The 22,549-nt window shown below is 37.9% G+C and overlaps 1 protein-coding gene across 2 annotated transcripts in view; it reads right to left on the reverse strand.

Annotated features, from left to right (window-relative positions):
• Positions 1-781: 781 nt before the first annotated feature.
• The window catches only part of Gpc5 (glypican 5), a 1,283,302-nt gene continuing 1,261,534 nt past the window's right edge, over positions 782-22,549 (reverse strand). The window contains exon 8 of one of the 2 annotated variants that reach the window (XM_005079439.4): positions 782-4,813. In XM_005079439.4, the coding sequence (XP_005079496.2) occupies positions 4,659-4,813 (155 nt within the window). In that variant the 3' untranslated portion in view covers positions 782-4,658. The remainder of the gene's footprint in view (positions 4,814-22,549) is intronic. The other variant, XM_040747101.1, reaches the window with a different exon arrangement.

Below are 22,549 nucleotides of genomic sequence, written 5' to 3' on the forward strand. Positions count from 1 at the left end.
TTTTACGGAAGAGAAAAACATAATGTCAATATAAACAACTAGGAAGAAAGTCAGTGTAAGAGGGGGTATGTGGGAACATAAAAAAAGGGGAGGGGTTTGTGCTGACTTTGCTAAGTGACTCTTGGAACTCCTTGACCACACTGAAGAGCTGGCTCTTTGTAGAAAATGCTATCCTGTTCAAAGAGGTCTCTTGTGCTTGTTTTGCGACCTGGCCTATATTTATTTAATCATTTTATTTTCTCATATCAGTGGTTTTTAGTTGGGTCCTCTCGAGAAAATCTGAAGACTTCCTTTTTGTCTACCACACTTCATTGCTTTTAGCCCATTGATCTCAAGCTTGGGGTGAGAATTCAAACAAGTCAAACTTTACTTACCAAATTATCAGAGCCAGCCTGGTGACTCACACAAGTCCTTCTATTTCCAGGAGTTCTGACTCTTGCAGATCCTCTTTCCTGGTTATTAATTTTGTTTCAAATTTCATTATCTCTTTCTTCTTGAACTTTGTCACAGTCACAGCAAAGCCTTACCAGAAAGGCACAAACTATAATCTCCTAAACTTCTTGGCAAAACACATCGCGGTGTGAACATTTACAGGAAGGAGACACTCGAATAACACATTTGCAAATATATGTACAAATATATTTGCCCACTCCATTCCAAATACTGTGAATGAATTTATCATATTATGTAACATTTTAAAATTCTTTTGTAGATGAAGGAACTTTTAAAAATAAAATTACTTTCTAAATTTTAGAAAACAAAAACACTTTCAATCAGTAAATTGTGCTTTATTGATATTTTAATTAGAAATGAATTACATACAATAATATGCATTTAAAGAAAATGCTGATATGCCCAAAGATATACATGACAATATTACTATAGTTTCGTATAACCCATGTAAATTTGTTTGAATGCACAATTGGTAATCTGAGAAAATACTGACTTCCCTTCACACAGTGAATTTCTTACATAATAACAAAAGTCCAGGATAAATTCATGTACTAAGAAAAAAACAATTTTTTTGTACTTGAAGGGCTCTGGAGATAAAGCAGAAAGTTATGTGTCGGAAAACAATAACCTAATTGAGTCCTTTCCAAAGTGTCCTTAGCAAACACTTCAGTAGATACGAGTGTTTGGGGAAAATATCTCATTAACTTCTGCCATTTAGTGAGGAGAAAATATGGTCAGCATCCCCATATGCACAAGATGCCCCTGAACAAACAGTAGATTTAAAGGTTAATCCTGTATAAAAGCAAGATTACTCCACATTCATCAACTTGCCCCTCTCCTTTCCCCTCCCTCCCTTCCTTATTCTCCTTTCTCCCATTCCTTTCCACTCCTTCACTCCACCCTCTCTCCTCCCCCTTCTACCTTTTTAAATTTCCTTCTTTAATTTTATCCTGTTTTTTCAGGCCAAGACATTTTATCCCCATCATTAGCAAGGGAAACAAAAAATAATTTCATGGGTCCATGATAGTTCCAATAGTGCTGTCTTCTTTTTCATAGTTGATGGCTAATTTATTTATTTATTTATGTGGGAGCCGATATATCTGAATGTGATTTGAATGTGTCAGAGATGAGCAATGGCCGGAGCAAAAAGTCCATGCTTACCTTGCTTACATTTAATATGCAAATCTGCATGCAGTTTGTCAGTGATGAAAGTATGAAGTCAATACAACTTGATTTGAAAACACTAGTTTAGACAGTTAAATAAATCTGGATCATTTTAATGTTAACACCTACTTTTTTTCTCTATTGCTTTGAAACACTGTTGCTTTTGAGCTAGGAATGTAAATAATCTTTTTCAAAGTCCTCACATGCACCAATCTAATTATACAATGATTAGTTGCATGGCATCAGACAAATTTCATAGTACCCTCAAGCCTCATTCCTCTCATTGGTAAAATACAGGTGATAATGTTATTGGGACGATCGAAAGAGATTGTGCATAAATTCAATAAACTCATTTGTCACCGTGTCTATGAAGAATAATGGGCAAGTAAATGCTAGCTCTGATTCTTAACCAACTCTCCCCCCAGAGATACAAGACAATCAGTTAAGAACAAAGGGTTTTTGTTGCTGACTTTTCTTTCTTTTTAGTTTCCTTCTTTGCAAATATATATATATATATATGTATATGTATATATACATATATATATATATATATATATTTGTTGTTATTGTTGTTCATAGTTTCTTTGGAGTTTCTGGCATTGGGGATTGAATTCAGAAGCTCACTCACATGCAGTATGCAATACACAACTGAATTGCATTCCCCAGCCCTGCAGTCAATTTTGTGAGTACTTCAATGTGTATACAAACCACTCAGGGCTCAGAAATGAGTTCATCAAAATTATACAATATAAAATATGACTAAAATGTGATATTTCAGTATTTTAGGTCCTTGCGGAAATGAGGTGTATACTTACACCATTTTACCCTGCTTAATCCCTCTTAGATATCATTTATGGAAATCAATCAGAAACAGATTTAGAGTCACATTATGGAAAATTTGCTGCCATTGTTTCGGTTTGACTAAGAGTCACCCTTGAGAGTGAGGGAGTTCATTAGAGATGTTTTGTTTCATTTGAAAGAAATTTTTACAGCATTAAATGCTATATAAATATCAAATATCACCAAGTGGGATACAAAAGGATGAATACTCTCACCAAGAATGCTAGAAATGATGCCTCGGGCTCTTAAGGAAATTCTGAAAACCTCCTAGGGCTCTGAGCGCTCACAGCTTGTTCTGACATGTATTGTCTCCAAAGTGCATAGCTGGAAATAGACATCATATACTTGAGAACATAAAATGTAGTCTACAAAATGTACCCATTGATTCTATTATTTCTCTGCTCTTATTCATTTCCAGTAATGCCCTGAATTATCTTGAACCAACTAATTTTGTAAATATACACCTTAGAACCCTGTACTGTGCTCTTCAGACTGGGTATTGAAAATGAGTTTCCCCTAAATTTGGGAACCCAGACATTTTTCTAGAGAAAACTAACCTTGGCAGCAGAAAGATTGCATAAGTGATTTAATGTTCATTTTCTTTCTGAGATAGTGATGTCAATAAAGGGCTGAGATAAGAGAGAAACTTGTGGAACAAAGAAGTTTAAGTTTGTAATTTGTGGAGCATGAGGGGTTGAGTGCAGGTAAAGGGTCAAGGGTTAGCCATCTCTGCTTGGAACAGCAGCCTAAGAAAATAACACAGAGAACCAGCAGGCGAAATGCTGGTTCCAGTTTTAAAATGTGCCTGAGTAGACAATAAAATCTGTTCGAGCAGTTCAAAGTATTGTAATTTAAACTGACAACTCTCCAGTTGTTGTGGAGTTTTAAACTTTCAAAACATCCAGTCACCTATTGAGAACCTAGAAAGACAGTGTTTGATCATATATTGTTTACTGACTTAGGGAAATTAATTCTGCCTCTGTCATGTGGGCTGTTGAAATGAGTCCTTTACAACCACCCTTGTCAGAGATCATTTTAAATCCTTTTGAATTATTTGCTTAAGAAGTTCAGCATTTCCTTTCCCTTTTCTTTTGCTCAGTATCCGTTATGGTTCCTGGCCACAGCCAGGTGTGATAGTTCTTAGTAAAAATTGACTGTTCTCTCTTTGCTTCAGTGCAGTTTTAGAAGTCCCCTATCTGTCTGTGGAGGAGGCAACTCATCACAGCTGAGAAATTTGGGATGGTGGATTAGCAACTTCCCTGCTGAGGAAGAGAGCTAAAGCCCTGTATGCCTCATGCTCTGTCTTATTACCTGTTGCAAGATATTCATCAGACCTTAGGCAAGGATAGCCAACGGTTTGCTCCATATGATGCTCAAAAAATGTAACCATTAACATTTTCAAAATGGGGATAAGATGACTATAATATTCTTTAAAATTTCTCATCAAATCGTCAACAGCTTTATTAGATTATACAAGTGTGCTTTCAGACATAACTAGATTTTTTTTAGGTAAAGAGGAAGGAGGAGAGAGTTGTGATACTACAATGAATTGTAAAAGGGTCGTCACATGGGCTTCCCTAAATTACTCAGCTCAGTGGAGGGAGAAGCTATAGTGGCAAAAACATACATAGTCAAGCTCTTTCAGTAAACTTTTGTGAAATCACCCTGCTAATCTACTCTATAACTCACAGACTTTTAAATTTTTTTCTCTAACTTGCAAAAATGGAAGACTCACTTTAAGACACATGCATAATACTTGCCATTGTGTGCTTTGACTTTAATTCTATTTCTATTCCGGGGCTTTAAGAACTATTACTTGCTTCCCGGAGCCTGGCAAACAGACTCTCACATGACAGCACTCTCAATTTTAAAAGGAAGGGGTTTGAAACTGAGAAGAATAGAATTACAGATATACCCAAATCCTTCTTATTCAAAGTCATTTCTGAGTTTTTCACAGTTTTAGGTTAAGGTTAGATTTTAAGAAGGTTTAAGTTAGACTTTGGGAAGTTTGAAACAGTCCACCAGAATCTTGAATTCTAGGTACTCTGTGGACATTCCAGTTGAATTCTAAGAAGTTAGCATGACACACTTCTCCCTAAATTCAGTCATTACTTTAAAATAGCTCTTCTATTGCAGGCATAAGGAGATAAGGGATGATAAATCAGGACTCCAGTAAGGTATGTCCAGAGAGAAGAGTGCCATTACCAAAACCCAAGAAGCATCAGCATTCCCATGACAGTAAGCTTCATAGACTGAGTTCCTGGTGCACATCCTGCTCCAGTTGTATCCAGAGTATTTCCACGGTCTCCTCGATGGACTTCCTTGACATCGCTGAAGTTCATGCTGTCTGGCATCCCTGGAGGACAAATAGAAAACACAGGGTGATGTGGGGCTATGTCATCATGCCAGCAAAGAATAGTTCTTTGATGGGGAAGTTCTGTGTATATGTCAATAAAGCACTGCTGGCCAAAAGGGAAGCAAGATAGGGGTCGAGGAGTATGCTGGGAAGGAGAAACACAGGAGTCACGATGTAGCCTGCCAGAGAAGTGAGATGTCTGGAACTATTCTCCACTTACCAGACTTCTTCTTGACAACAAAAACTGGAGAATTCCATGCACTAGTTGATTCCTCAAGATGCCCAGCATCTAGCTGTTCCTGAACTAACTTCTCCAAAGACTCTAACTTCTCAGATGTCATAGGCCATTGACCCACCCAGACAGGCCCATCTGTCAGCCATTTTAAGGGTAGAGCTTTTGGTTGCTCTATAGGTTTGGCACTAGCATCCTGCTTCTGTACAGCCTGTACATTTGGCATCTGTTTTCTGTACTGCCTTACTATATTAATTATGGTGACGTCACTTCCGGTGTCCAAAATGCTGTTAATAACCACATTATTTACTTTAACGGATAACTTGGGTCTATGATATTGTATAGAATTTTGCCAAGAGCTATCCCTCCGGCAGCATCAGGCAAACAGGCCGGCTTCCCGGCCTGTGTTCCAGTGCCTGCAGATTGCCTGGGAACTGCACAGAGCTCCCAATCCCGGCGGGAGCCAAGCACTCCAGACTCCAGATCTTCTCTCCCACCATCGAGACCAGGAAACAAGAGGAGCCTGGGAATCCAGGGAAGTAGCTATCCCTCCAGCAGCATCAGGTAAACAGGCCGACTTCCTGGACTGTGTTCCAGTGCCTGCAGATCGCCTTGGAACTGCACAGAGCTCCCAATCCCGGTGGGAGCCAAGCACCCCAGACTCCAGATCTTCTCTCCCACCAACGAGACCAGGAAACCAAAGGAGCCAGGGAGACCAGGGGAGTAGCTGTTCCGGATCAGGTACAACAGGACCCAGCATAGGGTCCAGGGGACCAGGTAGGAGGCTAAGCACCCCAGATTCCTGTTCTTATTCTCCACCCACGGGACCAGGATTTGGACAAGGAATAGAAAAACCACCAGATTATTGGACTTACTAGCACCCACCAAAAGGGAACTCTGTTCCCCAGACCAGTAAGGGGCTCTTTCTGCACCCACTAGAAGAAGAGATGGGAAAGAGACAATACAAAAACACAGTCAGCAACAGAAAAACAAATATGACACCGCCAGATTCTAGAGACTCCACACCAGCAAGACCCCAACATTCCAATGCAAATGAAGCAGAAGAGAATGACCTTAAAAGCACTTTCATGAAAATGATAGAGGCCCTAAAAGAGGATATTGGAAAATCCCTCAAAGAAATGGAAGAAAAAATAAACCAAAAAATGCAAGAAATGGAAGAAAAAACAAACCAAAAAATGCAAGAATTGGAAGAAAAAACAAACCAAAAAAGGCACGAAATGGAAGAAGAAATGAAGCAAAAAATGCAAGAAATGGAAGAAAAAACAAAGCAAAAAATGCAAGAATTGGAAGAAGAAACATACCAAAAAAGGCAGGAAATGGAAGAAGAAACAAAGCAAAAAATGCAAGAAATGGTAGAAAAAACAAAGCAAAAAATGAAAAAAATGGAAGAAGAAACAAACCAAAAAAGGCAGGAAATGGAAGAAGAAACAAAGCACAAAATGCAAGAAATGGAACAAAAAGCAAACCAAAAAATGCAAGGAATGGAAGAAAGAACAAACCAAAAAATTAATAATAGGCAACAAACGGACGAACAGATAAACAGAAAATTGCAAGAAGCAATGCAAACACTGCAAGGGTTGAAAACTGAAATAGAGACATTAAAAAAACACAATCTGAAGAAAGGCAGAAAATAGAAAAACTGGACAAACAGTCAGGCACTACCAATACAAGCATTACCAACAGAATAGAAGAGATGAAAGAGAGAATCTCAAGTGTTGAAGATACACTGGGAGAAATGGATTTATCAACCAAAGAAAACCTTAAATCCAACAAATCCTTAACACAAAACATCCAGGAAATATGGGACACCATGAAAAGACCAAACCTAAGAATAATAGGTATAGAAGAAGGAGAAGAAATCCACCTCCAAGGGGCAGAAGGAATATTCAACAAAATCTTAGAAGAAAACTTTCCCAACCTTAAGAAAGACATGCCAATGAAGGTACAAGAAGCCTACAGAACACCAAATAGAGTGGACCACAAAAAAAATGCCCTCGCCACATAATAATCAAGACCCCAAACATACAGAATAAAGAAAGAATATTAAGAGTAGCTAAGGAAAAAGGTCAAGTAACATATATAGGCAGACCTATCAGAATTACACCTGATTTCTCCATGGAAACTCTGAAAGCCAGAAGGTCCTGGACAGATATTCTACCTACACTAAGAGACCATGGATGCCAGCCCAGACTACTATACCCGGCAAAGCTCTCAATCACTATAGACGGAGAAAACAAGATATTCCATGACAAAACTAGATTCAAGCAATATGTGTCCACTAACCCAGCCCTACAGAAAATTTTGGAAGGAAAACTCCAACCCAAGGACGCTAACTACAACCAAAAAACATAAGCATTAGAGAATCCCTCTCTACCAACAGCCAAAAGAACAAAGGGGTAAAATTCCACACATAATTCCACCAACAACAACCATCGCAAATCGAAGAAGGATGAGCAATCAATGGTCATTAATATCCCTCAATATTAACGGCCTTAACACACCCATAAAAAGACACAGACTAGCAGAATGGATTCGAAGACAGAACCCTTCCTTCTGCTGCATACAAGAAACACACCTCACCCTCAAAGACAGACATTACCTGAGAGTTAAAGGTTGGGAAAATTTTTTTCAATCAAATGGACCCAAAAAACAAGCAGGGGTAGCAATCCTAATATCTAGCAAACTAGACTTTAAAATAAAATCAATCAAAAGAGATGAAGGAGGTCATTACATACTCATCACAGGTGAAACCCACCAAGATGAAGTGTCTATCCTGAACATCTATGCCCCCAATACAAAGGCATCCACATTTGTTAAAGAAACATTATTAGAACTTAAATCTCATCTAAAGCCCCACACAGTTATAGTGGGAGATTTCAACACACCACTCTCACCACTAGACAGGAATACCAGACAGAAACTCAACAAAGAAGCAAAGGGTCTAATAGAAGTAATGACCCAACTGGGATTAACAGATATCTATAGAACATTTCATCCACATAAAAAAGAATATACCTTCTTGTCACCACCACATGGAACCTTCTCAAAAATCAACCATATACTTGGCAACATATCAAACCTCAGCAGCTACAAAAAAATTGGAATAACTCCATGCCTCTTATCAGACCACCATGCCTTAAAATTAGAATTCAACAACAACACAAATTGCAGAAAACCTACAAACTCATGGAAATTGAATAATGCTCAACTGCACCATCCCTGGGTCAAAGAGGAAATACAAAAAGAAATTAAAGACTTCCTCGAATTCAATGAGAATGAAGACACAACATACCCAAACCTATGGGACACTTTGAAAGCAGTGCTACGGGGGAAGTTCATAGCACTAAGTGCTCACATGAAGAAACAGGAGAACAGTTATACCAGAGAATTAACATCACAGCTAAAAGCTCTAGAACACAAAGAAGCAAACTCCCCCAGGAGGAGTAGACGCCAGGAAATAATCAAATTGAGGGCTGAAATCAATAAAGTAGAAACCAGGAAGACAATACAAAGAATCAATGCAACGAAGAGTTGGTTCTTTGAGAAAATCAACAAGATAGAAAAACCTTTGTCCAAACTTACCAAACAGCAGAGTGTGAACACGCAAATTAACAAAATCAGAAAGGAAAAGGGAGACATAACAACAGACTCTGAGGAAATCCAGAGAATCATTAGGTCATACTTTGAAAACCTGTACTCCACAAAATTCAAAAATTTAAAGGAAATGGATGACTTCCTGGACAGCTATGATTTGCCAAAACTAAATCAAGAACAGATAAGCAATTTAAATAGACCTATAACCCCTATGGAAATAGAAGCTGTCATCAAAAGACTCCCAACCAAAAAAAGTCCAGGTCCAGATGGCCTCAGTGCAGAATTCTACCAGAAATTCAAAGAACAGCTTATACCAATTCTTCTCAAAGTGTTCCACATAATAGAATCAGAAGGGTCTTTGCCAAACTCTTTCTATGAGGCTTCAATAACCTTGATCCCCAAGCCACACAAAGATACAACTAAGAAAGAGAACTTCAGACCAATATCCCTCATGAACATTGATGCAAAAATACTCAATAAAATACTGGCAAATCGGATCCAAGAACACATCAAAACAATCATTCACCATGATGAAGTAGGTTTCATCCCAGGGATGCAGGGATGTTCAACATATGAAAATCCATCAACATAATCCACCATATAAACAAGCTGAAAAACAAAAATCACATGATCATCTCACTAGATGCTGAAAAATCCTTTGACAATATCCAACACCCCTTCATGATAAAGGTCTTGATGAGATCTGGGATAACAGGGACATACTTAAACATAATAAAAGCTATATACAGTAAACCAACAGCCAACATCAAACTAAATGGACAGAAACTCAACGCAATTCCTCTAAAATCAGGAACAAACAAGGCTGTCCACTCTCTCCATACCTTTTCAACATGGTACTTGAAGTTCTAGCTATTGCCATACGACAACAAAGGGGGATCAAGGGGATACAAATTGGGAAGGAAGAGGTCAAACTTTCACTGTTTGCAGACGATATGATAGTTTACATCAATGACCCAAAGAACTCTATCAGGGAACTCTTACAGCTGATTAACACCTTCAGCAAAGTGGCAGGCTACAAGATCAACTCAAGAAAATCAGTAACCCTACTATATACAGATGATAAAAGGGCTGAAAGAGAAATCAGAGAAACATCACCCTTTACAATTGCCACAAACAACATAAAATACCTTGGGGTAACGCTAACCAAAGAAGTGAAAGACCTGTATTGCAAGAACTTTGAATCTTTAAAGAAAGAAATTAAAGAAGCCCTCAGAAAATGGAAAGATCTCCCATGCTGTTGGATAGGTAGGACCAATGTAGTAAAAATGGCAATCCTGCCAAAAGCAATCTACAGATTCAATGCAATCCCCATTAAAATCCCAGCACAATTCTTCACAGACCTTTAAAGAACAATAATCAATTTTGTATGAAAAAGCAAAAGACCCAGGACAGCCAAAACAACCCTGTTCAACAAGGCAACGTCCGGAGGCATCACCATCCCTGACCTCAAGCTCTATTTCAGAGTTATAGTCCTGAAAACAGCTTGGTATTGGCACAAAAATAGACAGGTAGACCAATGGAATCGAATTGAAAATCCGGGTATTAACCCACATACATCCGAACATCTGATCTTTGACAAAGAAGCTAAAAATATACAATGGAATAAAGAAAGCATCTTCAACAAATGGTGCTTGCATAACTGGAGACTGGCATGTAGAAGAATGCGGATCGATCCATGTTTATCGCTATGCACAAAACTTAAGTCCAAATGGATCAAAGACCTCAACATAAATCCAGCCACACTGAACCTCATAGAAGAGAAAGTGGGTGGTACCCTTGAACGAATTGGTACAGGAGACAGCTGCCTGAACATAACACCAGTAGCACAGACAGTGAGATCAACAATTAATAAATGGGACCTACTGAAACTGAGAAGCTTCTGTAAGGCAAAGGACACAGTCAGCAAGACAAAAAGGCAGCCCACAGAATGGGAAAAAATATTCACTAATCCCACATCTGACAGAGGGTTGATCTCCAAAATTTACAAAGAACTCAAGAAGCAAGTCTCCAAAACAGCAAAGGACCCAATTAAAAAGTGGGCTGCAGAACTAAATAGAGAGTTTTCAATAGAGGAGTCTAAAATGGCTGAGAGGCACTTGAGAAAGTGCTCAACATCCTTAGCCATCAGGGAAATGCAAATCAAAACAACTCTGAGATACCATCTCACTCCTGTCAGAATGGCTAAAATCAAAAACACCAATGACAATTTATGCTGGAGAGGATGTGGTGAAAGGGGAACACTCCTCCATTGCTGGTGGGAGTGCCAACTAGTTCAGCCACTTTGGAAATCAGTATGGAGATTCCTCAGAAAAATGGGAATAAACCTACCACAAGACCCAGCAACTCCACTCCCAGGCATATATCCCAAAAATGCCCATTCATACAACAAAGATGTCTGTTCCACTATGTTCATAGCAGCTTTATTTGTAATAGCCAGAACTTGGAAGCAACCTAGATGTCCCTCACCCGAAGAGTGGATAGAGAAAATGTGGTACATCTACACAATGGAGTACTATTCAGCAGAAAAAAACAATGGAATCATGGGATTCACAGGCAAATGGATGACACTAGAAGAAACCATCCTGAGTGAGTTAACCCAGTCACAAAAAGAGAAACATGGCATGTACTCTCTCCTATATGGATTTTAGACATAGATCTGGGGAGTGCCAGCCTACAATCCTATGGCCAGAGAGTCTGGGAAACAGAAACTTAATTTAGTGGCTGATTGAAGAAGAGGCAGACTCCCTTGGTTAAGTACTGAGCTGAACTCAAGAAAGCCAGTAACAGAGAGGGAGGACTGATGATCAAAGGGATTAAGACTGGGCTGGTTTAACCCCAAGAAACAGCTGACCAGACAAAGGTTAACTCTTGAATCCCAGGCATCAGCCTGGGAATCCTGCATGGGACTGATCAAGACCCCCTGAATTTGGGTGTCAGTGAGGAGGCCTAGGGAATCTATTGAGCCTTTTGCAGCAGATCAGTACCCATCCTAAGTATACACACAGACTTTGGACTCTCATAGAACAATGTGAGGTGCACTCTCACCCTGAACTCTTGGGGAAGGGTCTAGGCCCTGCCCTATATGAAATGACAGACTATGGATACCCCCATGGAGGGCCTCACCCTCCCTGGGGGAATGACGTGATAAAGTGGGGGGGGGTGGTTGGGGGGAGGGCACGGGAGGACGGGAGGGAATGGGAGAGGGACCTGGAACTGACTTGTGAAGCAACCTCGTTTCTTATCTAAATTTAAACTGGAAAATAAAAAAAAAAAGAATTTTGCCAAAATATATGTTTTTTATTTCCTCCTGATATAATTGATTCATCCTCTGGAGCTAATGTATTATCCAGTGCCATATTATTTACAATGGGCAGTGGATCTTCTAATTGTTCTGGGAGAGACTGTCCTCCACTGTCACTGGGAATGACTGGATAATCTTGCTTTTTGGGGACTTCCTGAGGCCCCTTCTTACGTTTCCTGGCTGTAAAGGTCTACCTTGTCTATCTGTAATCGACCAGAATTCCTTGGTCCAATGTTTTCCCTTTCCACACCACCTTCAGAGACCAGGAGGCTGAGGCTTTCTGTTTGATGCATTCCTGGTAAATCATTATTTATAGGAATGTGTTGTCTACAGTTCCTACTCAGATGTCCTATTTTACCACAGTTAAAGCACACGGCGGCAGAGCCCAGGTGACTGGCAGGAGGAAAAACCAAGCGGCAGACAAGGAAAAGGCATCTCTCAACATAATGGTGTCAGGAGTGGGATTGAATTTCCATGTAGAATAGCAAAAGCTTTAAAGGAATTTTAGAAACAAAGAACAGAGAAAAGCATGGTTTCTTGATAGCAGCATTTTTCTCAGGTGGACTCTGTTTTGCTAGCAACAAGCAAAGACTCATGCGGCTCGCTTAAGGGAGTCTTCCTGACTCAGCATAAAAAAAACAAAACCAAAAAACCCAACAAGGTTCTTTTAAGAGGCTCTGCTAACGATTGAAAGATGTGTTTGTACAGCTGGAAGTGGCAGTGACCACATCTCTAGGCCGGCAGCTTTTGCTGGATGTCAGCATAGACTGAGACAGTGGGATGGAGTCATGCTTATGCCCGTCATCTTGGAAAAACTGCAATTTAAACAGCCACAGTTTTACCAGATAAGACATGTGGCCAGAAAAACACAAAGATTTACAGTAAAGTCAGACATGGATGAAGAAAAACCTCTAAAGGTTTACAGTGTGTTTAAAAATATACGTAATACTTAGAGAGAAAAAGAAATGACATAGTGGTAAATACATGGAGAAGCTGGCTGTGGTGGCACATGCCAGTAGGATTTACTCCAGAGGCAGAGGCAGGCAGATTTCCAAAGAGAAACCCTGTCTCAAACAAAAATAAAGAACTAAAAGTAAAAGAAACAGAATAATAATAATAGATAAACAAATAAGCCATGCAAAGATGAAAAATACACAGAAAGCCTGGATACTGTATGCTATTGTGTTTTTCAGTTTTTTGATTTCTAAGGAAGGAACAACTGCTAAAGTATACTTGATTATGAATGCTGCTGAATTAATTCAACTTTCATCTTTTGAAAATGCCTTGACTTCAAAATTTAAGTATAAGGATATGTTACTTGGGAAAAGAGATTTTGTTTATGTTTCTATAGAAAATGGAAAGCTATGGATTCCTTCTAGGCTTCTGTGGTTTGATGAACCAAGATCCCCGGAAGCAATGGCCCGAGTGATTCAACATCTAAAACAGCTAAGATGATGCAGCTTTACAGACCCCGAAAATAAGGACTTATACAGGTTTCTGAGTTTTGTCATGATCCCCATGGAATGAACAGTGCCCAGCACGAGTCAGTTTGGAATGTGCGACGTCCTAATTCCCATCTTGTTTATAAATATTTGTTTTCATTTAAATGGGTTGCTTATAATTGATTAATGATCACAACAAATCTCTTTTTAAAGGAAAAATGGGATTATGGTATGGAAATGAATACTTGGTATTGGTATGGTTTTTCATTTATTGAGACAAATTCAAGGTCAGTTTTATGATATGTATATTTCTCCTCTTGATTAAGTATTGTGCTCATACTGATCTTTTAAAACATAATGTATAATTAAATACAGACTCTAGATAGTTACTTATAATAGTCAGAACTTACAGTTAGGTAAGTTAGGTTTTCTAGATATGCAGAAATGTATTTGAGATAGACAGTCTTAAAACCTTTCAAAGACCTTCAGAAAATGGCATTTAAAATGTTTTCAGTTTTTCTTGACAATGAGAAATGTCTGCTCCTGTGAGCACCAATTACGTCTGAGAGGAAAATGGGCATCAAAAAACTCGTTATGGAGTTTGCTTTCAACATGGCAAGATTAGCCATTTGGGTAAGAAACTGCTCTTGCCTAGACTGCTTGACTGTTGCTGTATAAACTGGATATGCAGGACCCACAGGAAAGTGACTGCTGAACTCAAATAGTCCTTCAGGGTTCCTGATTCATGGAAGAGTCTACGAGACTTTCTACAGGACACAGAAAAATGACTGACAGACTTCTGATGAAGATGGACAGTTTGAAATTTCCTGCTTTGCTGAGAAGTCTTCCAGAGACACTGTGGCCTATGGGCTGAAGATGGATGCCCCAGTGTTACAGAGGAACTTTTGGTGACTGTCCAGGCAGCAAGTGTCAATACTAGTGTTTACACATTATCCTTCTGTGGTCTTTGATAGAGTTAAAGGCAGTTAGTTATAATTTTCCTTAGTTATGATAAAAGATAAGCTACATATAAAACTTTGGACTCACAAGGATGGGATGGATGATATTTTCTTTAAATCTTGCTGAATGTTGATAAACAAAATATTGTAACTGTGTTCTTACTTGATAACTGTTCTGTTATATATAATTTGACTATGTTAATGTTAAGACCTTTCTTTTTGTTTAGACAGAAAAGAGGAGATGATGGGGAAGTTCTGTGTATATGTCAATAAAGCACTGTTAGCCAATAGGGAAGCAAGATAGGTGGGACTAGGAGTCGAGGAGTCTGCTGGGAAGGAGAAACACAGGGAGTCACGATGTAGCCTGCTAGAGAAGTGAGATATCTAGAACTATTCTCCGGTAAGAGAAATACTTAGATTAGCAATTATGGGATAAATACTTAAGTCAGAGCTAGCCAGTAAAAACCAAGCAAGGCCAACAGCTTCATAATTAATACAGCGTCTTGTGTGTTATTTGGGGACTGCAACGCAGCGGAGCCCAGGTGACTGGCAGGGGGAAAAACCAAGTGGCAGACGAGGAAAAGGCTTCTCTCTACAGTTCTTAAACCCGATAGGCTTACATCACAGTCTTCTTGCCTTGATTATATTCTCTGTGTTCACACGGGGCTCTGAGCTGCATATGCCACGAGTAGGCCTGTCCTATTCATATTTATAAATCACCTCTTTATATGGGTATTCTCAGACATGATGTAAAATCAAAGACTAATCTTTCGCTCAAAAATATATCTTCAGGGGTATTTCTCTAATGCCATTAAGAGGTGATGTCATTTAGTGAGATGTAATGTCCTGAGGTAATTCATTAATGTTTTTCCCTTTCTGTCAACTATAGAACTAGCAACAAGTCTTCTCCTGATAATTCAATGAGGTTAAGAAGAAATAATTAAATAAGACTGCTTAAAGTTGAATTTCTAGACATTGCCTTACATCAGAATAAAGTAAGGATGGGGTTTTTTGCTTATTTGTTTTTAATTTTTATTAAATACATTTATGCAATACAAAGAGATGTCATGATATAACACAATGTGGAATAAATAACTAGTTTTATATTGTGACTTTAAAACTCACTTAGTAATTTCAAAATATATGATACAACATCATGAGCTATACTTTGTGCTTTGTATTGGGTCTGAAGCATGTGTACCTCCTTCCTGAATTTCATTACTCCCTCTCGGAAGCATTCACCTATTTTCTATCACCACTTCTTCCGCAGCTGGAAGCCTAGAAACTGTAGAAGTCCCCGGAAAGCTGCATTCTACACTCTATTTTTGTGAATGTTACTCTTCAGATTTCACTTATGAGGCTGGGCATAGGGATGGTGTTATAATGACATCCCCAAATCAATGAATTTTGTAGCCTTTTTGTGCACATAGAGGTATGAAGTTAGCAGTATAGACATCGGTCAACATATAGGAGAACTCTTCAATAGGAACACTGGTGATTGAGGGTAGACACGGAGCACTTGATTTAAATATAAAAGAAATAAAAGGTAGGTGAAGTGATACACTTACTTTTTACTCATTTTTTCCTGTGTGTTATGGAATCTGACCGCTGCCTAGAGAATGGCCCTTACATGATTCCCAATGAACCATTCGCTTTCCTCAGGTGTATGTGTTAGTGTGATACACCCAGCGGCCTGCTGTTTTATCCCTCCCTCACTATCTATTGTTGCAGCGTTCTAAGGCTGCATGACATTGAGTTATGTCATGGCATGCTGCTATCTGTCACAATGAAAAGATTTCAGCTCAGTGTTACCACAGCCACAAATATTGACACCATAATTACACTGAGACTGAAAAAAAGGAGGCCTCATATAGGAGAAGTCAATATTTATGTAATCAGGTCAATACACATATATAATTCAGAAGGTAAGCTCCACTGCAGTCAGGGATGAGAGCTCTAAGACAAAGCAGGCTTGGCTGATGAGCTGTATTGATTTTGCAGCCTGAGTTCTGGCATTATTATTCATTGTTTGGGTACTTGTTTTGCCCTTCTGTGCCATTAGGCAAGATGAATAAACTAGCGATTCATTTTTTTATGGGGACAGGAGTCAAATGCGAATATTTTGGTCATGGTTTAAACCTCTGGCTGAGCTAGAACTTAACAAGGAGCTAAGATGACTCCAAGCAGTTAGAAAACCTGCCCACTCTCTATGGTAACTACATATATTGAAGCACTACAAGATTTACTCGTCTGTTTTTAAGCAATGTGAATTGGTGTTTGGACTGGATTCATTAATGGCTTTTACTTCTTAGGTCTTCTGAGCTGCTTTTTCATTCTTCAGGAGCTAGGCATTGAGAAAACCACCACATACAAACATACACACGCAAGCAAGTGGCCTTCAGTCTGATGTGTCCAAGTCAGACAGGGTCAGGAGGGTTGGACTGCTTTAAACCCAACACTCTTGTTTTAATATCTAAGGTGGGTATGTTAGTAATTAACATAAGACTCTCTAAGTTTATGACCTTTGAATAAGAAGTAAGCATGCCAGTTACAGCTATAGTCATTTCTAGACACAATTGTCTGTAAAGAAATATAGTCATGATGAAAAAGCTAACATAAACACTGTTTGATATAATGATTGTTTTCTTAATAAAATTTAAGTAGGATTAGGAATTATGCCAAAGTGAACCAAAGACTTATTAAAGAAAAATTTGTTCTGGAATTACATTATTAGATTAAATAAAAAAGTAAAATTTGGAAAATCCTTTGTGACATAATAGAAATACTGAAAGGGACTGATATATTCATATTTCTTCCTCAAGTGGTTGTCAGTCTAGTTGGGGAATGACAAAGGGTTGTGTTATCAAAAAATTCAATACAACATCAAAACTTGGGCACTAATCTTACAGGTGGTACTATGAAGACTATAAAAATGATGGACTATGTCCAGGGAGATAGACACTGTTAAGGAGACAGTGATGTGTGTCAATTCACTTAGTGACATCTGCAATACAATTGTTGTGGCAGTTCACAAATATTGACTCCAGTAATTCTGGAGAATAGGTAATGTTATAGCAGCTTGTGTAGGTGAAGAAGCAGAGGGATAGTGAGTCGTGATGGCAGGTTTGACATTCTGATATGGACCTGGGATGTATTCAGATATCCCATGATATAGACTCTCTGAAATTTACAAGAAGTCAAGACATCAATATTTATGTTGAGAACAAAAAAAGATGACTTTGTTCTCTTCTTGTTTTATGCTGGGAATGACTGATAATATATGCCAGTTTTCTGTGTTAGTTAAGCAGCAGGAACTATTCAGAGGTGAGGGACAAGTATCAGGTGCAGATAAACCAGGGACTGAGGATTTGGGGAGGATTCCCAATCTTCTTTGTCATGAACAAGGAAGCTTTCCCACTGAGGTAAAGAGATATGAAATTTTTTTCTCTGTATACATCTCTTTTGTCTACTTATATATCACTGAATTTCTTCACAGTTCACTAGGTTATGAAGACTGTGCCTAATGATAAGTTATTTTAAACAAGGAAAATTGCAGGGACTTGAACTGTCAATATTGTCAATTTGTTTACTTATTCACAAAATCTAGTCCCCATTATTGTCTGTCAGAGATCCTAGAGTCTCAATACAGTGTATGCACTGACTTCATAATTTGGTAGATCTAAACAAACAAACAAACAAATGAATGAACGAACAAAAATCCAAAACAAAAAGCCTCAGGAACCTTTTTCAAAATGCTGAAAAGTAAAGAGATATTTAAATGTTGGAAGCAGGAATACAGAACATTATTTGAACTCAATACTAAGCTGATGGTGGCGTCATGATAATTCCTTCCTAGAAATGATCTTCATATAATCATGGCACCTTTTATCTGTTGTACAGTTTGGTTTGAATGAATAGTGTTGAAAAAGTAATTGAATAGTGAGCTCCTTCTCACACCAGAATGCATTTAGCTTAATGATTTCCTTCCATTCTAAGAATTAGGGAAAGATGTAGAAATGATTATTTACTCAAGGTCTCTTGGTTGTGGGTGAATCTTGGGATTATCCATTCATCAGCTCTAGCACTATGCTCACGGGACTACACATGCAAACCACTGAATTTACAGGCAAGTTCTGGTTTTGCTAGTGCATTGATAAGTAAGTAACTTTAGATGTGCTTTAAGATGACAGAATTTTGAAAACATTGGAATGCGAGTACTTTCGGTGAGAAAAGAGAGTTTAATCACAACTTTTTATGGGACCCCAAAATTAAAGTATAGTGATGAAACAGTAAAAAAAAGCATGCATTTATATTTTTATTAATTTACATCTGGGGAACAATCGTGTAAATTTCTAAGGCAGGATTAATAACGAAAATATTCTTGGCTTTGAGTCGACAAAAGAAGGAAATTTTGAATGACATAAATAATATAAGAGCAAAGGAAACTGTAGACTAGAGATAACACACACCACACACTTTCAAGAGTGAATAACGTTTTTAACATAATTTTTTTGAATTCCATACAAAACCGACACATGTTCTGATAGAATAATGGTAAAATAAAATCAAAGGTAATTACAAGACAAAAAATCGTAATAAAGATTAATAAGTTACCGTGAAACAAATAAATATAATTTTGAATGTAAAGTGGTGCCAATTATCTTTTAATCAGTTAATAGACCACAGAGTTTATTGGGAGGGAAACTTTAGGGAAAATTGCCAGAATATATCAAGACTGGTTAGAATGTACCTTTACCCAGGCACAATAACCCCACTTTCAAAAAACTGGTCTAATGGGAGTAATTAAGAAATTGTGCACACAATTATACACAAAATGTATATGCTAGGGAAATTATTAGCCATTATGTGTCATTAATATGAAATAATGTTAAAATATGAGGTACATTGTTTTATTAAATACTGTTCAAATGGATTTTGATAGAAATTTATATATATATATATATGCTAGCAATATCTTTAAGGTTCTTTTATCTCATATTGATATATCACCATATTACTATAAAGGTAGGAATTCCCTCATTCAATTTTGTATTGACATAGTAAACTCCTAGTAACAATTTGGTGAAGAAATAGAATCCAAGGCAGAAAACTATAAAATTACAGAAATGTTTCCTTAAGGTTTCATTATTATAAAGACCAAATTATGTTGAATCAACTGATAATATGAAATAAAAATGAAAATTAGTTATGAGCTGAGAAATCATGAATATAACACACACACATTATGAGAAAAATTGATACAAATTTTTATAATAAAATTGTTATGGATTTCCAACCAGATCCTCTTCCTGTGGAAGCAACTTGACCAGAATCCCTTCCTTAGTGACTTGACAGATGAATTGTTTAAAAAACCAGGTGTGTTGTTTTGAAAGAAAATGGTCTCCAAAGGGATTGGCACTATTAGGATGTTTGGGTTTGTTGGAGTAGGTGTGGCCTTGTCAGAGGGGGTTTGTCAAAGTGGAGGCAGGCTTTGAGGTCTCCTATATGCTCAAGATACTGCCCAGTGTCTCAGTTCACTTCCTGTTGAATGTAGACCAACATGTAGGAATCTCTACTCCTTCTACAGCACCATGTGTGCCTGCATGCTGCCATGCTCCCCACCATGGTGATAACAGACTAAACTTCTGAAACTGTAATCCAACACCTCAATTAAATGTTTTCCTTTGTAAGGGTTGACATGGTCATGGTGTCTGTTCACAGACATAGAAACCCTAACTAAGACACCAGGTATATCTAGTACAATGTTGATTCACCTTTCAGAGTGCCGTAGACTCCATGAGCAGAGTATAACAAATGTAATTGAACACACAGGTGCCTACTAATTGTGAAGCAGCTTGAAAAAGCCTAACTGATACGCATCTTAGGGGTTTCCTACCTGGTATTCAGACAGTTTAGTCAATCAGCTGTTTTAGTAGAAGTGTCTTCTGTGCTCTGTAGAATTAGACTATCTTTATGCTTGCTTTGAATTTTTTGGTGTCTGTACATATGTGTCGTGTCTGTGTGAGCATATGTATGTTTGTACATTTGTATGTACAGAACTGACTTGTGCAGAGGTCAAGGGATGTCCTCTACTTCTCTATTTTTTCTCTGGAGACAGGATCTCTCATTGAATATGTAAGTCAGTGAGTTTCAGCTAGGCTGTTGGCCAAAAGCCCAAGTGATCCCCCTGTCTCTGCATCACCCTTTCCCGCACTTGAGAACCATGTTGTTCATACAGCATACCAAGTTATTCACCTGCATGTTGCAACTCCAAACAACATTCTTAGGCTGCTGCAGACAGTATGCTTACAAGATGACCCAGGACCCCAGCCTCTATTTTTGGTTCTTTAAATTTTCAGTATTCTTTTTTTGTGCATTGAGTTATTTTGACTTATTGCTTGCATGGTCTCCTTCAAACTCATGATCCTCTTGACTTAGTCCACTGGTGGCTAGGGTTATAGGACTGTGCTATCCTACTAGGATATCTGAGTTTGCAGCAACAAGCAGTATTCTTTCTGACAAGTTATGTTAGAAATGTGGAATGATCCCCTCTTTGAGAAGGCTGGCTAAATGGATTGGAAAAACTCACCAGGGGTGCTAACAGTAAGTCAGAGTTTACTTACATGTAGTATAATACTGTATTTTTGAGAGATGTGGAAGATTATTATCTTTTATTCATCATTGCACAAAACAAATTACTGCTGGTGTTCCATTATTCAACAATTAGTGCAATTTTGCTTTAGGGTAGAACTTGGAAAGAATGCTGTTTTTCTTTTGTATTAGTTACTTTTGTTGCTGAGACAAACACCATGACCAATATCTACCTATGGAAGAGTAGTTACAACTCAGAGTTCTAGATGGAAAGTTCATGACGGTACAGTAGATGCGATAGCAGGCAGCCTTGCTGCAAAGCAAGAGACCACATGTTCAAACACAAGCAGAACAGAGACAGCGTACTGAAAGTGGGATAAGGCTCTGTGATGAACCCCAACTACCAAGGCTCTACCACTAAAGCCTCCATAACTGCCTTAAAGATCACCCCCCACTGGGAATCAAGTGCTCATTTGTGCAAAACTCTGGGGGTCCTCATCATTCAAACAACTGTTGAGGTTTCCTGTTCATTATGCAGTAACCATCCGTCCAACTCTGTTTTCCTTAGTGTTGATCCAGGGTCTCATCAGAAACAAAACACTTACACATGATCTGGAGAGTACTTAATTTAAGCAGGTTTTATCATGATGCTTCTTTTATAAATAGTGTTATTATGAAATTTCTACTGGAATGAATATTCAAGTAGAATCTTATAAAAGGCATTTTTGTATCGTTAGTTATTAATAAAACATTAAAATATATTCATTAGCTGTATTATAATCTTCACTCATATACTGGACTTAGTTGTAGGAATTTATTCTTATTAATGATGCTGAATATTGTTTTAAGAAATAAAAATTGATATTGCCAGTTATGTTAATAAAACCAGAAAAAAATATTTGTTACACCTTATTTACCTTGGCAACAATATTGACTTAAAACAGCGTTATGAATTAAAAGTAGAAAAAATTGACTATCTACAAACAATATTGTGACTTTCTGTGTTACCCAAGATTTTTTTAATATATAATATTTTTTATTTAATTTTTTACACATATTACCCTCAGTTTCCTCTCCCTCCCCTCCTCCCCGGGCTCCCCATTCCTCCCAGCCCCCAGTCCCAATCCAAAGATTTTTTTAATGTGGCCAGAAAAGAAAACTTGATTGCTATCAGAAGAGTAAAACAATTAAATTAAAACTTTTTAGTTTTAAAAAGTAACAATGGAAGTCATTTTAAAAAGTAACAATGGAAGGTAAAATAAGCAGATTATCTTATTCTAAACCCCAAAGCAGAGAAACGTCACCACTTTTTTCTATTATAACTTAAACTACATTGAAGGCATAACTCTGTTTTGAAAAAAAAAGTGTCAGTGTTTTTGCCACTTCCCACTTGATTCTAAATTAATTACTAAAGAACATACTTAATGCAAGAAACAACAAGAGAGACCTGAATAAAAATGATAATACTGATTGTCTTAGTTAATTTTCTCTTGGTGATCAAGGAAACCACTACAAGAAAGTATTTAATGAGTCCTTGTTTCCACTGTCAGAGGGTGCATTGACCATCTGAGACAG

The sequence above is a fragment of the Mesocricetus auratus genome, unplaced genomic scaffold (assembly GCF_017639785.1).
Source record: "Mesocricetus auratus isolate SY011 unplaced genomic scaffold, BCM_Maur_2.0 Super-Scaffold_2245, whole genome shotgun sequence".
NCBI lineage: Eukaryota > Metazoa > Chordata > Mammalia > Rodentia > Cricetidae > Mesocricetus > Mesocricetus auratus.